This window comes from Periophthalmus magnuspinnatus, chromosome 20, assembly GCF_009829125.3.
Source record: "Periophthalmus magnuspinnatus isolate fPerMag1 chromosome 20, fPerMag1.2.pri, whole genome shotgun sequence".
Lineage (NCBI taxonomy): Eukaryota > Metazoa > Chordata > Actinopteri > Gobiiformes > Gobiidae > Periophthalmus > Periophthalmus magnuspinnatus.
In genome coordinates, this window is record NC_047145.1 from 14,958,611 (window position 1) to 14,974,528 (window position 15,918).

Below are 15,918 nucleotides of genomic sequence, written 5' to 3' on the forward strand. Positions count from 1 at the left end.
TCAGGTATGCATATGCAAGAACGCTGCGCCTTGCTGATGGACCAGATGAAGTGCACCTCTCTTCTATTGCTCAGCTAGAACTGAGAGATCAACTGAAGAAAGCACAGGCCAAACTGTGAAGTAATGCGACATGTATGGGGATCCTGCAAAATGCAATTTTCATTTGCTACCAAATAATGCCTTTTGTAGTTAACTAGTTAACATTCTGATGACAGCATTTTTATCTATAAACAGACACTTGATTAAAAAAAGAATCATGTTTATTAGGATTTCTTTTTCTAATATAATCTACAAAACGGAAACTGACAGCATGAATAAAAGTTATTATTGCACGCTGTGTGGGAGTGGCGCACTACCATGTAGGTAAGTTCCACTGTGAGGAGGAGGGGATATCCAGATCAACATTTACATTGTTTATTTTTACAAAAAAAAAATAGCCACATCCATTTCATACAGCCGTTGGAAACCCATGCAACACCCAGCAGTGATATGTGTCTGTACATGGGGAGCCCTGGGGTGCATCTTGAAGCATCAGAAGAGGCAGTCACAAGTCCTATGAAATGTCAGTGTTTACTTTTCTTTGACTTTTTGTGAGAGCGATGAGGCGACCGGGAGCGTGACTTTGACCTGGATTTTTTTGTGGATTTCTTGGGTGTTCTTGAGCGTGACCGCCGTGACCGTTTAGGTGTGCGAGGAGATGGAGATCTAGACAGACAAAAAGACAAAGAAAATAGTTATTCTTCTAAAATATGTATTTCTGCATCTTACATGTTTTTTTCATACAGATTGACTATACATTTTACAAAAGACAATCTTACCTCTTGGAGGACTTTTTACTAGAGCGTGGAGAGTCTTTATAAGAAGAACGAGAGGAAGTGTCTTTAGAGTAGGAGCGGTCTGAGCGCTCTGACCTTTCAGAGCGAGGAGAGGATGAACGCCCTCGTCTGCTGCTGCTGCGCGCTGGACTGGGGGAATTACTGTGATGACGCTTCCTGGAACAGCAATTAATCGTGACGTTATGATACAAAAAAGTTCATACTATACATGCCTCAGTTCAACAGTACCAGATGTTTTTTGCTGACATGTCCTTCATAGCGTGGACAGTTCTCTATACATGAAGAATAGATAATTTCTCTCCAAAGGAGAGGAGGTGAAGCTCACCTGTCTTTCCTGGTAGGAGTGTCATCTTTGTCCTTCTCTTTCTTCAGCTCTTTCAGTCGTGTCTCTGCTTTTTCCTTCTCTTTCCTCTCACGTTCTTTTTCTCGTTCAAGTTTCTCCTTTTCTCTTTCCTTAAAATGCAAAAACATTGTGAAATTCTGCCCCTCTGAAACTGCCTTCAGACACTGTATAGCGGGTACCTTTTGTAGTAATTTGTCTCGATAGTGTTCCACTTGTTCTTGAATACTCTGACCAGCTTTCTTAGGTCTTTTTCCTGATTCCAGTTCATCTTGAAACTTCATTACTTTTACCTGATAAACATTGGAATGTAATAAGTAAACACATCAAATGTACAGTGAAGGAGTCTTGTGTTACACACCTCAATCTCTCTGAGTTTGGAGCGTTTCTCCTCATTCATTTTGTAGTCCATGTCGTCTCTCGTGGGGTTGGAGTAGCTCTGTGGGTCTTCGGAGTCATCCCCGTTCCTTACAGACACATTAATAAACTTGTCAGTGTGTATTGTTCTATTGACTAAAAGAACACTGTATATATTCTACAAAGGACTTACTTTTTCATTCCTTCTGGTTGCTCAAATATTTCCCATTTTGATGTTGTCACAGCTAACAATAGTATTATAAAAGTTAGCCACAAAAGCTCTTTTGGAATAGCAAACAACGAAGTTAAATCTGTCAACTGGACAAATCTTGTAGGAGTGAAGACGTTTCGCTGCTCATCCAAGCCGCTTCTTCAGTTCTGGTCAGAATGCTGGTGGCCACTGCCTTTAAATCTAACTGAGGGGAGGGGCTAACTACACTGAAACTGTAAACAGCTATTGTCTCCAGTTTCAGCTGGAACTACCCTATTCAGCCCTTAATGACGCTGCTATTTGAGAATCCTTCCTTAAACAGAAATGGGGGCTTGAGACATAATCTCTCCCCATCTACAACTCCATCCTCAGACCCAGAACAATGAGAACAATAGCAGGGTCGTTAAGGGCTGGATAGGGTAGTTCTGACCAGAACTGAAGAAGCGGCTTGGATGAGCAGCGAAACGTCTTCACTCCTACAAGATTTGTCCAGTTGACAGATTTAACTTCGTTGTTTGCTATGGATCAGACCTGGACGACTGAGAGTCTACACAGACCTCTTGGAATAACTAAAATTTCATGGGAATCTTACCTTGTGCTTCCAATTCAGTCTCATCTACAGCTTCCCATTTAGAAGGTGCTACCTTGAAGGCTGCCTCTTTGGACTGATCAACTGTAACATAAAACTTACAATTAGTAAAACTCGTTCCACATATTTTTCCATAGTCATACTTTGAACTCACAGGGTATTCCATCAATGTCATCATCTACATGGCGAATGGGCACTCCATCGAGGTCGTCCAATGGAGCTCCATCGAGTGGAGCGCCATCTATAGGTGCTCCGTCGATGGGCATCCCGTCCACATCCTCTACAGTATCCATATAATCCACTATGGGAGCACCATCCACATCATCTGCAGCTTCAATCTGACAACACAGGAATATTTGGATTTATAAAATGCACCAATGTCGTTTGGCACGAGAAAAACTGACTAATATGGCTAAAGTGTGAGGATTTTAAAAACCTATGGTTGTCCTTTGGAAAGACATGACATGAAAAGAAACATTTTATTAAATCGTTTACCTCAGGCAAAAGAGCAGGAGATTCTTTTTCTGAAGACAGATTGACCAGACCCAGGAAGATATTCTGGAGCTTGATGAGAAAAGGATCCGGGTACACGGCCCATTCTTCCCACGCACGGAAACACGACATGACCCGTTGCTGCAATAGAAATAAAGATGTAAAATCCAGCTCTTTCAAAAAGCACAGATGTGCATTTTTCCAAATACCTTGAAATTTTCACTCTGTAGATGGCCTTGTATTGTTTTGTATGTTGCATTCAGGTCTGAGAATATCTGACAGAGTTTTGACTCAAAACTAAAAAAGAGAAGAGTAGTTAAATGAAACACCGTCTAAGGCATATAAAGAATTTTTAAAACTTACTATTTTCTATAATAGGATGCATTGGCTACTTTGGCAGAAGAATTGTATAACACATCAGAGACAAGATATAACCGGGCAATCTGAAATATATCAATAGAAAAGTTACGTTTTTGGTTATTAATACTAGCAAAGACAACTTAAATTTATCCATGACAAAAGTGAAAATCTTACCTTTTTAGGAAGTGGGGTTTTGAGGATGGATAGAGATTCTGCAATACATTCAACAATCTCTTCTGCAGCCTCAGCATGGTTAAGACAAAACAGCATAGCTTCCCCCACATCTCCTCGCCGGGGTGTCAGGCCACGCAACATCTCCTCCAACTTATCTCGCTCGCTGTGCAAAAACTCAGTAGTGGTTAACTAACTAATAACCTCCTAATAACATCTGTTAAGTAGGAGGAGCTACTAGCTTACTCTTCTTTCAAGGATCCCTTCTTGCTCCCCTCCTCCTCTTCTTCCTCTTCATCTTTATCGTCATATGGCCCATGTAGGTAAGGGTTTAGAGGAGGGGGCCGCCAAAGAGAGCCATTTTTGAACATTCTAAAATCTTCTGTTCGCCATTTGGCTGGTGACTCACCCTGAAGGTTTAAATCAGATCCATTTAAGTAAAACTGAGAATATACAATAACATAGTAATGTGTTTTTCACACAACAGATTGTACCTGCAGTATGGAATAAAGCTTCCATCTATAATACACGTGGGCTGGGCTCTGGTTCTCAAAAAGAAACCTGTATGAATGATTAGAAGAGCATTAGTGATCCTTTGCTTCAAACTTGAAATATAAATTTAACATTGTTTACACTTTAGATGGTATTTCACCTCACCTGTACATGGGGTTGTTGAGTTCTCTGTTCATTATCATGGCTTCAAACATTGGGCCCTCACGCACCACAAACTCGATCATACGATGGATGAGAGAAAGCAAATTCCTACAAGAAAAGCACAGTTAAAGCAAATGATTTCAGACAACTGCCCTTTGGATCACAGTTTACAAATGTGCTTGTTTAACACTCCTGACAGCTGCGCCAACATTTTTAAATATAGAATATTCTATATAAATTCTTTACTAAATACAACTAACTCATTACTGGTCCATAAAAGAGCCATCTGACAACTGTGAGGAGTTTTATAATCAAGCACTAAGTTGAGCTCATACTTGAAATGTAATGCAAATTGTAGTGTCAATATCTATTTTGACTGATACGGGATGATGTGGTTGAAACTGCAGTGTACGTAAGAGTATTAGTTGGAATGGATCCTTTACTTATTCCAACATAAACCAGAGCTGTAATTGGTGACCTACAATGTAAGTCTTGACGGCAAACAGTGCAAATAATATTTGTTACTACTACTGCATACAATAATCCTACAGTAGTTAACAAGACAAATGTATGTCCTTGATTGAACAACACAGATCACATTTACTTGTATTGGAGGTGATCGTACCAATGGCGGGGCAAAATTCTGTATACTTTCCCAATCCATCCCATGATGCTTTTCGGATCCCTCGCTGCTGCAGACAGTTCAAGTTGTGCTGCTCACCAAGGCCAATGTCAAAGGTCTTAGGAAGGAATGCTGCCAACTTTTGGATTTGTTCACAGGGGCCAGAGTTACTGAGCTCCCAATAGTGACAGAGGCCAAGGGGAAAGACTGTCTGAATGAGCAATGGTCAGAAAGCAGGACTCACAGACCTACAATCAGCAGGCTATATACACTGTGTCACTAAATTAGAAAAACTTTTTTGACAGATGGGGCGGGACTATGATGGATGTATGATTTTTCCTGCTAAGCAACATAAACAATGTCTAACATGAGATTTTGCTACAATGTGGGTTATGGTGTGGCTGTTGCATAGTAAGTTTGCAAAATGTATTCATTTCTATCTACTAATATAAAAACATTACACTTGCTACCATTGCTCTCCCACACAGACCTGCCCCTGTAGCATGCAGTGATCAAATGATCAGTGATTTTGGGGTATTTTTTTATTATATGGGATGTTATTTTCTAAGTTTGTACACCAATTTATAAAGAAAAAAATGTACCTTTCTGTTGGGATAACCACTTTGACTATGGCTTGCGACAGAGTCTGTATATGAAGTCACATCAGATAATAAACATAGAACGTGAGTAATGTTAAATAACAACAAATCCAAAATATAAAAATGCATTTCAATGTGCACAATAAACTTCTCTTTACTGCAGTAAATAGTTAAAACTCCCTGATCACTGAGCTGATTAAAACACCTATCATAATTACACCTGCCATTCAACTACATCATGAACTACTATGACAAAGTCTAAACTTTAATCTTTTGAAATGTAATAAAATATTGCTGGCATTTTAAAACTATTTATAACCAGCATAATCACACAAACAGTCATTTGTAATCAATGTGCTAATCCTCAAGGTGGCATGCTGAGTTACCTTCTCAAACTCCTCCTTGTTTTTGGGTGGGGGCAGCAGGGGCGCGTTAGGGTTCTTTAGCCTCTCTCGGGTCTGGGCGTTGAAGGGCAGGCCGGAGGGGGGTGGGGGCAGTGTGTGCTCCATCATGGAAGGAGGGATGTAGATGGGATGGGGAGGGATGGGAACGCCTTTGCCCCAGCCCAGTTTCATTTCGAAATTCATAATAGTTTTTCCTTCAAGAATAATAGACAGAGACAGTTTAAGAAAAATGGTTAAACATATTTAACTAATTTGGTCATACCATTGAGATTTTTGAGTGCACGTTCAGCATCCCTCCGGTTCATGAAAGCTACAAAGCCACAGTTCCTCTCACGGGCTCGTTCTTCGTCGGTCCTCGGCCACATGATCTTGACACTAGCCAGGGGCCCATAACGCCCAAACTCTTGACACAGCATCTCTTCATTCATCTATCAAAGGTTATTAAAAATCAGTGGCTATAGTTTAATCATAAACTCTATTTTGACAAGTCTACCTGTGGATTGATGTTTCCCAAATACAAGTTTGTTGTTGATGGGTCTCCTACATCATGGGAGCCTGGTGCACTGTCGTCTAAAACTGTGGAGACAGAACAGAGAGAAAAATTCCTGCAGTGGACTGATGGAAGGGCATCTGGTTTTACAAAACATTAATATTCACAGCCACTATATTAAGTCAAATTTACCACTGGACGGACGGTTTCTTCGTGAAGAACCATCCGCTAAAAGAAGCAGAAATAGCAGCATAAATTTTGTTTCAGGGTAACGGGTGGGGAAGGGGGTGCAGGGGCGTGACACGAGTGGCTTATTCTTACACTACTCTGTTAGTACATGAGATGACACATGGTTAACAGCACTTACATGAACGTCTTCCATCCGCTCCAGCAACAGGTTCAAACCGGCTAACACGGCCTTTCAACTTGTGTCGCTCATCCCTCTCCTCTTGAATTCTGCAGAGCAGAATTAACACAGATTAACATATTTACATATTACACAGTGTACACTACTATTTGTTCAAAGCAAAATCCACTTACTGTTTAAGCTCTTCTTTAAAGAGCTCCAAGTTGCTTTTCTTCTTCTCCTTTTCATTGCTCTTCTTTAAAAGCTGGCAAAATGTTTACAGGTAAATAAAACTTAAACACCTTACAATTAAGCAAGGTAGATAGTGTACTTACATTTCTTTTGTCTAGAGGTAAAAACTGAGATGGTGTTTCCAAAGGCAAGATGTTTCTTGGTGGAGGCTCAAAACGTGATTTGGGTTTGTACAGTTTTCCTTTTTTGTCATCGGTGGCAGATTCATCTAAAAGTAATAGAAAAAGATATTATAATTTGCCTCATAAATTATGTACCATGTACATGTAACATGTACTATTACAAAACAAAAACATATTTCAATAATTCACTATATAAAAATACCCTTCGATGCATTGGCAAGGCCTCCTCTGACAAAAGTTTTGACTTTTCCCTCTCCACCTCCTTCAAAAGCTGCAAGAAACTCTTCATAAATTTCTGCTGCAGCTCTCTCGTCTTCCTGTAAGATGTAAATCCAGTATTACTATTGAGTAAAATGGCCAATAGCTATATTTCTCTAGCAAGTTACACCACTTCCATCTCATACCTTTTTCTTGATTTCATCTTGCTCTTTTTTGCTCAGTGTGCGCTTTGCTCCTGACATCTTCCCGATGCTGAATGACTTCAGCTTGCTCTCAAGCAGCGCCTGTCAATGTAAAATACAACACGTCTATTTACAAACAGGGGAAGACAACCCGTGCAAACACAAGCATTCTCATTCGACAGATTTCCCGAATCTTGTAACAGACAACTCAAAGAATAGGAAGACATGTGGAGGCAACTATACTTTATTTTTGCTATACTTTAGTTCATATAGCTCATTAAGTAGAAAAGTCAACAAGCACCGACGTATGTCCACATCGCTAACAGGTTACACTAAGGACAAGGGCCCGTGTTCCACCTCCACAAATACTAGTGTTTTAGCTATAGAAATCTCTTACGCATGATATTTTTTTGTTCGGATGACCACACGTGATATTAACAGCTCAATCTGAATCTTTACATTTATACTAGCTAACGCTACGTACACACGGCCAAAGGTTAGCTGTGCAGCATCGATAGCATCATTAGCTAGCATCACTTAATACTGCCGCGCACATTTCTCACATTATGCACACACAGTTTTCCTTCTATGCGTACAATCCACTCGGGCATCCCATCATATAATTTAATACGGCCAGCAAGATATCACTGCTGGGTTAAACAACCTCAAAACGGCATTATTACCTTAGCGCTAGCTTTTTGAGAGCCGCCAGGCGTTCTCTCCGCCATCTTTTGTGGGGCAGAAATATCGATAATCGATTACATAGGACAACACGCGTGACATTTAGGCCGCCTAGTCGATTACCGAGTCAAAGATGGTTAAGGTGTTGAGCACAGTCTGTGGTGAAGGTGTGAAGCAAATTATAACCCCGGGATGAGACTAAAGTAAGAAATACGAGAGAAACATGACGTTCATTATATCCAATTTTAGCCGTACGCCGGAGCCGACTGCAAAGCCTTTTCCCTTAATAAATAATTAGTTTTGGCCGCAACAGCAGAGCAACTACACCGGTCCCACACAGGAGTCGCAACTGGACCAGGTGCAGTGACAACACTTATATTACTCAAGTAGTGGTACTTATGGAAGCCCGTTTCCGCCATGAAAAAAAAAATAAAAGCCCCACAGAAAGTCGAAATTACGAGTTTTAAACTCGTAATTATGAGTTTAAAACTCGAAATTACGAGTTTTAAACTCGTAATTATGAGTTTAAAACTCGAAATTACGAGTTTTAAACTCGTAATTATGAGTTTAAAACTCGTAATTATGAGTTTAAAACTCGTAATTACGAGTTTAAAACTCGTAATTTCGACTTTTAAAACTACTAATTATGAGTTTAAAACTCGTAATTATGAGTTTTAAAACTACTAATTATGAGTTTAAAACTCGTAATTAGAACTTTTAAAGTCTTAATTGAGCTTGTAGCACACTGCAACTGAGTGTACAGAGCAGAGGAGACAGGAGGAGGACTGTTATGTTTATCACCTACATACTTTTAAAAAATGAATAAATTAAGCTCCAGTAAAGTTTCTGGCGTCTTGAACAAATCAGTGGGCCCTGAGTGCTGTTCTGACCACTCATGAGCTGTGCTCTGTGTCTGTGAGCGCTCGTTTTCCTGGTCTGAGCAGAGTGCCAGCTGGTCACAACCCCGCTGGTTTATTGAGTAAATTATTAAAATACCAAATTCATTTAATCAAAATTGATGAGGTTCACTTTTTGTAAATGTTACATTCCCAAAATTACGAGTTATAAACTCATAATTCATACTTTTAAAAGTCCTAATTACGAGTTTTAAACTCATAATTAGTAGTTTTAAAAGTCGAAATTACGAGTTTTAAACTCGTAATTACGAGTTTTAAACTCATAATTACGAGTTTTAAACTCATAATTACGAGTTTTAAACTCATAATTACGAGTTTTAAACTCATAATTACGAGTTTTAAACTCATAATTACGAGTTTAAAACTCATAATTACGAGTTTAAAACTCGTAATTTCGACTTTCTGTGGGGCTTTTATTTTTTTTTTCATGGCGGAAACGGGCTTCCATAGGTACTTGTATTTAAAATGGAGTAAAAACATTTGGCAAAAGGAAAACAAAATCTTATTTGATTGTGCCTACCATGAAACCCAAAGATATCTTACCATAAAAGCAAAAAGAAAAGAAAGGGAAAATAAAACCAAATACCTTACAATAAAATAAAACATAACTGCAACACACAATAACAATATATTTAAAATGTGTTGGGGTGAATTTGCAGATGTGAACAGATATGTTTTGAGTTATAATTATCCTGGTATCTCCTTGTCGCAGATGGGTTTGAGCGTAGACCATGAGTGAAGTGTTCCAGTATTTGGGGCAGAGCAGTGCATTATGGATCCATGTGCTGAATGCCCTGACCCCACTGTGGCCAGTTGTATGTGTGCACTGAGACTAATCATTTAAGGAGCTTGGACATCCAGAAGAGGGCGATATTGAGTTTTGTCTCTCACTGTCAACCATTTAAGGAATTCAAATAATTAAGCCTAATTAGGGGATTATTTCTTTTTAATGGACGTTTTTTGATTGAAGTTGGCTGGTCTCATTGGCAATATTCTTTCTTTCTTTTTAATAACCGTAATAGACTTCCAAAAACTCATACAGATTTATTCATTAATAAGAGCTACCTCAGTTGTCAAGTTGATAAGTTTGCCCCTGTGATTTTTATTCAGGTGCCATATGAAACCAGTGCACCCTTTCCTCTCCCTATGCGTCTAGATTTTTTCCCCCTGTGTGTTTCAGCGCAATTTACTCCGTCCCTCCTACCACGCAGAACAAACGCTATATTCATCAGATCCAGTCAGAGTGCAGTTGCTGTAACTCCCCTCAGGAGCTGCCCCCGTCCTGTCTGGGCAGTTTCACACAATGCCATTCATGCCACGGTGCGAGATGAGGAGAAGCGCCCTGGAGCTGGCCATGTGGAGGACGTGCAGTCTGTTTTGCGCATGGTGTCTGCTGTCCTTATCGGAAATTTGTGCGCAGTCTCAACGGAGGTACTATACATTTTTATTAAATCTTGAACAAGGTGACCCCATGTTACAAGTGGAGGCGTTAATTTTGAGGAATATTTTTCATTCAGGTTCTGCGTAACAGGATTATGACGCATTGTCGAGGAGCGTGGATTTTCTGTCTTTTTGTGGCAAAATGTCAAATGAATAGTTTTATCGGTCTTTTCCAGACCCAGCTTCACGTGCGGAGGGAATATCACCGGAGACTCTGGAGTTATTGGAAGCCAGGGTTACCCGGGAGTTTACCCACCTAATACCAAATGTGTGTGGAGGATTACTGTGAGTGACTTGACACTTTTCATTGTTATTGTTGGATAAAGAAAGCCGTGCAAAGACTTAAAGAATTGAATTAGGTTACAGTTTTTCTTTCTTTTTAATATAAAGAACAGGCAGAACGTATACAAGGTTACATAGAAATACTGTACAGTCTGAATAGTATATGGTATAGATTCTCATGTTGATTTGAAACAGAACAGATGTCAAAGTTTTGGGCACTAGAGCTTGTAAAGTTTTATTTATTTAATGTTTAATCTGTATTGTTTCACTCACATATCCATTAGTACCGTGTTATTAAATTGTACTACCGGTACTTCTTAATGTAGTGTTAAGGCATATAGCTGCATGTAATATACTTATATCACATAAACCAGATGTGAATTTCCTCCCAGGTGCCTGAGGGAAAGGTGGTGGTCCTGTCCTTCCGCTCCATAGACTTGGAGAGTGACAACCTGTGTCGGTATGACTATGTGGATGTGTACAGTGGACACGTGAATGGACAGAGGCTGGGACGCTTCTGTGGCACCTTCAAACCCGGAGCACTGGTTTCCACGGGCAACAAGATGATGGTGCAGATGGTTTCAGATGCCAACACAGCCGGGAGTGGCTTTCTGGCAGTTTTCTCCTCTGCACATCCACATGAGAGAGGTTAGAAGAAAGACAAGCGTTAGTGTGATAGGGAATGTTTGTTGCCCTAAAGATTAAGTAATCTTACATAAATTTACAACACATGGGTTCTGGACCCATCTAAATCTATCCAGGCAATGGCAACTAGCAGGAATTGCTGTAAAACAGATAGCATGTAGGTTGACAAAGTGCAAACTTTGACCCTTTTAAATGTCCTGACAAAGCATAGGATTTGTACAAAAAGACATCTCAATCCTTCTATCAGTCAGTTGTGGAATTTCTCGCCAGTCTTTCTGTAAACTGTCCACTTGAAGGCACCCATTTCCTCTGTGCAAGTTTAACAGTCTTATCTCCTCTTTTTAGGGAATTCTAATCACTGGTCTGTTCTCTGTCCTCAAAGGATTGGCAGCTGTAATTGATAATGGCTGCTTTGCTTGCTTGGACACAATTGCAGCACAGCTAAACCACCAATTTTCTTGTCTCTATTTTTGTCACTGGGTAAACTCTGCTGTTTCAGAGATATTTTCAAAGAAGAACCAATCTAATCATAAGTTACATCCACCGTTCAAAATGTTTGCCAAAATCAACCATTGCAAATCAGTCCAATGTAGGGGAAGATGGTATATTGCTGCAAACCTTATATAATTATTTGTGAATTTTATAGGTGATCAATACTGTGGAGGGCGGTTAGATAAGCCAGCTGGCACTTTCAAAACGCCAAACTGGCCTGAAAAAGATTACCCAGCTGGTGTTACCTGCTCTTGGCATATAATTGCACCCAAAAACCAGGTAAGAGATGCTGACCCATTCCCATGTCATTGTTCACATGCAATAAAATTTTTCTTTTGTCTATGCCTTTTGACCTTTTTGTATTTGTATATCTTGACTTAGATCATAGAAGTCAAGTTTGAGAAATTTGACGTGGAACGGGACAACTACTGCCGCTACGACCACGTCTCCATTTTCAACGGAGCCGAGATCAACGACGCAAAAAGGATTGGCAAATTCTGCGGAGACAGCCCCCCAGCGTAGGTGATTCCTGCTTTAGTTTCCTGACAGCTTGCCGCCTCTCAGTGCATCTCACATTACTAACAGTCTCCTCCCCACAGGCCCGTGTTCTCCGAGGGGAATCAGCTCCTGATACAGTTCCTGTCAGACCTCAGCCTGACCGCAGACGGCTTCATTGGACACTACAAGTTCAGACCCAAGAAGTTCCCCACTACCACCCTCCCACCCACTACTACCACACAGCCAGTCACCACCAGGCCTATACGTAGGTATCAACTTTCATTCCTAGCACATTGTTTATCAGTTTAGGTACACTTTAAATACAGCATACGGTATTGTGCTTAAGGCCCTATAGTTTGGATAGTCTCACGTTCCTTCTCATTGTTGCTTTTTCCTTTAGTTAAGCCAGGTTATTTCTGACTTTTTTGTATATTATTTCAAATTGGGACTATAAAATTTTACTGTAATCAAGTTAAAGTAGCAGTAAATATTAAATGTTTCTGTGCTACCAGCAGCCTATAACTAGCTTGTAGTAGTTTTCTGACATTGTTTCTTTGGTAAATGTATCAAACGATTGCTTTTCCTTGTAAAAATATTCCATTTGTATAATCCATATAGAATTTCATTTGAAAAACAGATGTGGACTGGTCATAACATTGTATTCTCAACAAACCACACTTTTACTGTGCATTGTCTCTCTCAGACAGTGCTAATGTTCCAAGACTTGAGGACTCCCCTGTTCAGACATTTTAAATATTTCTTTCATTACTAATTTAGCCAAGCATTCTACATTTAAAAACACAAGCTTGTACGTAGTTGTAGGTAGCAGATGCAGTCGATTAGTAGCATCTGTAGTATTAAAATGAAAAGTGAACATATCTCATATTAAAATGTTACTATTTGATGTTTGTGTCTCCGCAGCTCTTAAATATTCCGTCGCCTTGTGTCAGCAGAAATGCAAAAGAAGGGGAACACTTGAAAGCAACTACTGCTCCAGCAATTTCGGTAAGAACAACACTGCTTTATCCCACTCATTCAAACCACTTACCGATGTGTGGCTACAAATGCGCTATATTAAGCTATGAATATACAGTAATTTTTGGTTATTACTGAACATATCTGCAGTTACTCACAGCCTAAAACAACAGATATTCCCTACCCTTTGACGTCAGAATGGAACTTCCTTATAAGATGTGGTTTGTCATGGTACTATCTTTGCTGCTTTGATTTTTCCACTGCATATATCAAAGACTTCCTTGATGGCTTGTTTGGAAGTGGAGCGCCTTGTACAGTGGGATACAGTTATTCCTATCCAAACACATGGACTGTCTCTGGCTGTTAAATGAATGTGTTGATTCAGACTCGCTCTCCCCGTTCTGATGTTTTCTTCGCAAACTTGTTTACCACAAACATTAGATTGGCATTTCAAAGAGTTTTCATGCAGGAATGGTAAGTACGAATGGAAAACTTTGGAGTGCTAAGAGCCAGCAGCACTCATTTGCATCACTTATAATGAAAGGGTTAGACATTGGAATGAAAATACTTTGTCTAGTAATCATTCTTTTTTTATTCAATAATGCTTCCTAGTTGCAGTAGCCTTTCAGACAGGCTGTGGACTGTTTTGTCTCTTCCGTGTCAGGAAATTAAATTGACAGATGTAAACTTTAACCATATTGGTGGAATTAGTGTTTAGACTTGGACTGAATCTGAAGTGATTCCTGAAATTACCCTAGACTTAGTTGTCTTACTAATCTTTTTCAATTTAACTATACATGGAAATACATTATGAGTAACAAGGGTTAGGGTTATTCATTATGTTCATTATACATATTTGAAACTGTTGTTCAGTTACAAGATATTTAGAAGCTGTTCTATGATATTGTGTTTAATTTAGTATAAATACTGCAATCTCATCAAGAATATAAGTGTGAAAACGCATTATACATCAAGTCTCGGATGTAGACCTAAGGCTTTGTTCCGAATCTAGAATCGGCTATACATTAAATAAATTATTATATTACTCCCAATTCCATTACAAATAAGGTAAAAAGTAAAAAGTCTAACTTCAAATTTAAATACAGTTTTTGCTACAGGAACAATAGATAGTCCTGGAATCCATAACACATTCAATAAAACAAGTTTGCAATATGAATATTTTACCTCTTTGTACTGAACTAGTTAGGTGCTTGTAATCTTACCAGGCAGTGTGTTCCACTGACTAACACACAGTCACCACCTCTAGTCACAGCACAAACATGCATGTGTCTACATTTGGTTTCCACATTATAATCACAGCTGTATTTTCCTCTCAGTAATCACAGGTACAGTCATCACAGCAGTGGTCAGAGGAGGAAGCACTTTTGCAACTGTCTCCATTATCAATGTGTACAAGGAGGGCAACCTGGCCATCCAGCAGGCCGGCAAGACCATGAGCACCAAGATCATAATCCTGTGCAAAAAGTGTCCCTATATCAGAAGAGGTGAGTGTTGTTCTGATTTACTTTGATCCATCTTAAATGAATGTTTCTAAAAATATGTTGCAGATCTTATTTAGAATAACCTATGGCTCTGAGTTTGCCACTATTGCTGCACAGTTGTTTCGTGAGGTGGAGGTGAGCAGGCAAACTCACTGTCGAAATTTCCAGAAATATTCCATATGTTCATATATCTGACCAATGAGGTATAAATAACGCTTACATGGTTTATTGCTATGGTAATGGTCCATATTTGTTATCATTAGGAAACCCATGTATTAGTTTACATGAGTTCTTGAGTAAAATTCTTGAGTCAGAACATGGCTGCTGAAACTTGATATGTTTCCATGGTGATGTATCCTCTAGCTGTATTTATACCACATTGCATCAGATTATATATATTTCCATATGGTATACAATCATGCCGTGTGGAGATTCTGATACTTGGCCTTCCTGAATGTCTCTGCCGTCGCGCCGCCACTGCATTCAGGCTTTGTGTGTGTGACCCTGCCAGGCTTGAACTACGTCTTCATGGGCGAGGTGGACGAGGAGGGCCGCGGGAAAGTGGCCCCTCACCATTTTGTCATGCCCTTTAAGACCAAGAACCAGAAAGGACTCAACGGGCTGAAGAACAAGCAGTGCTGAGTCTCCTCCACTGGACTGCTTTGCCTCAAGCTCAGCTATGGATGCGAAAGCAAGTTTAAAATGTAAAATAATGTTTATATATTTTGAGTAGACTATTTATTAAAATAAAACCAAGACAATGGCATGCTCTATACTCTCATTTCAGTCACTTTTTTGGCATTTTCAGAGGAATAAGTTGATTGTTTGGTTTGGGTTGTTAGAGCTTAATTTGGTGATGCAATGTGCAATAAATGTATTATTTAAATGAAAATTTTGCATTGGGAGCAGCACTTTCCATTTCCTGACTTATGAGATGATCAGAACAATGTATCAGAACCATTTGTACTGTAGTTGATAATATCTACTGTTAATGTATTTACACATTGCTGGCAAATTATTTTGAAATAAAAAGGAAATATTTTCATATGGAAAATATCTGTGAATGTTTATATTTAAATTTTCATTAGCTCAAATACATGTCATATAATAGCTTTGTTTTCTTGTCTTTGCTTAGGCCATGTAGTATGTCAAATACTTTTTATTTGACCCAGTGAACACTGAGACCCAGAGCCCAAGAGATGCAGGGGCAGGCCATGTGAATTAATCACTTTACAATATG

The 15,918-nt window shown here is 39.3% G+C and overlaps 3 protein-coding genes across 6 annotated transcripts in view; 2 read left to right on the top strand and 1 right to left on the bottom strand.

The window, feature by feature from the left end:
- The window catches only part of nphp3 (nephronophthisis 3), a 23,006-nt gene extending 22,669 nt beyond the window's left edge, over positions 1 to 337 (top strand). The window contains exon 45 of one of the 2 annotated variants that reach the window (XM_033985879.2): positions 5 to 325. In XM_033985879.2, the coding sequence (XP_033841770.2) occupies positions 5 to 119 (115 nt within the window). In that variant the 3' untranslated portion in view covers positions 120 to 325. Of the gene's footprint in view, positions 1 to 4 lie in introns of both variants that reach the window. The other variant, XM_033985703.2, reaches the window with a different exon arrangement.
- u2surp (U2 snRNP-associated SURP domain containing) lies at positions 243 to 8,274 on the bottom strand. Of its 3 annotated transcripts, XM_033985704.2 has the most exons (26): positions 7,930 to 8,274; positions 7,250 to 7,348; positions 7,048 to 7,162; positions 6,807 to 6,931; positions 6,666 to 6,736; positions 6,493 to 6,581; positions 6,318 to 6,353; positions 6,129 to 6,211; positions 5,898 to 6,063; positions 5,618 to 5,829; positions 5,235 to 5,278; positions 4,014 to 4,118; positions 3,851 to 3,917; positions 3,603 to 3,766; positions 3,360 to 3,522; positions 3,189 to 3,268; positions 3,035 to 3,122; positions 2,829 to 2,966; positions 2,488 to 2,671; positions 2,337 to 2,417; positions 1,727 to 1,778; positions 1,538 to 1,643; positions 1,359 to 1,469; positions 1,162 to 1,289; positions 819 to 992; positions 243 to 705 (listed from the first exon to the last, which is right to left on the bottom strand). In XM_033985704.2, the coding sequence occupies exons 1-26, from the start codon at positions 7,972 to 7,974 to the stop codon at positions 564 to 566; spliced, it is 2,868 nt and encodes a 955-aa protein (XP_033841595.1). In that variant the 5' UTR covers positions 7,975 to 8,274; the 3' UTR covers positions 243 to 563. The 3 variants fall into 3 exon arrangements, with proteins under 3 accessions (XP_033841595.1, XP_055086105.1, XP_033841596.1); XM_055230130.1 differs by lacking the exon at positions 6,318 to 6,353 and having other exon boundaries at positions 7,930 to 8,027; XM_033985705.2 differs by lacking the exons at positions 5,235 to 5,278; positions 5,898 to 6,063; positions 6,129 to 6,211; ... (5 more) ...; positions 7,250 to 7,348; positions 7,930 to 8,274 and having other exon boundaries at positions 5,618 to 5,756.
- A 1,803-nt stretch (positions 8,275 to 10,077) lies between these two features.
- On the top strand, positions 10,078 to 15,732 carry pcolce2b (procollagen C-endopeptidase enhancer 2b). The gene is made up of 9 exons (XM_033985706.2): positions 10,078 to 10,275; positions 10,461 to 10,569; positions 10,959 to 11,214; positions 11,858 to 11,982; positions 12,085 to 12,221; positions 12,303 to 12,466; positions 13,123 to 13,206; positions 14,514 to 14,681; positions 15,190 to 15,732. The coding sequence occupies exons 1-9, from the start codon at positions 10,148 to 10,150 to the stop codon at positions 15,318 to 15,320; spliced, it is 1,302 nt and encodes a 433-aa protein (XP_033841597.1). The 5' UTR covers positions 10,078 to 10,147; the 3' UTR covers positions 15,321 to 15,732.
- Positions 15,733 to 15,918: the final 186 nt, after the last annotated feature.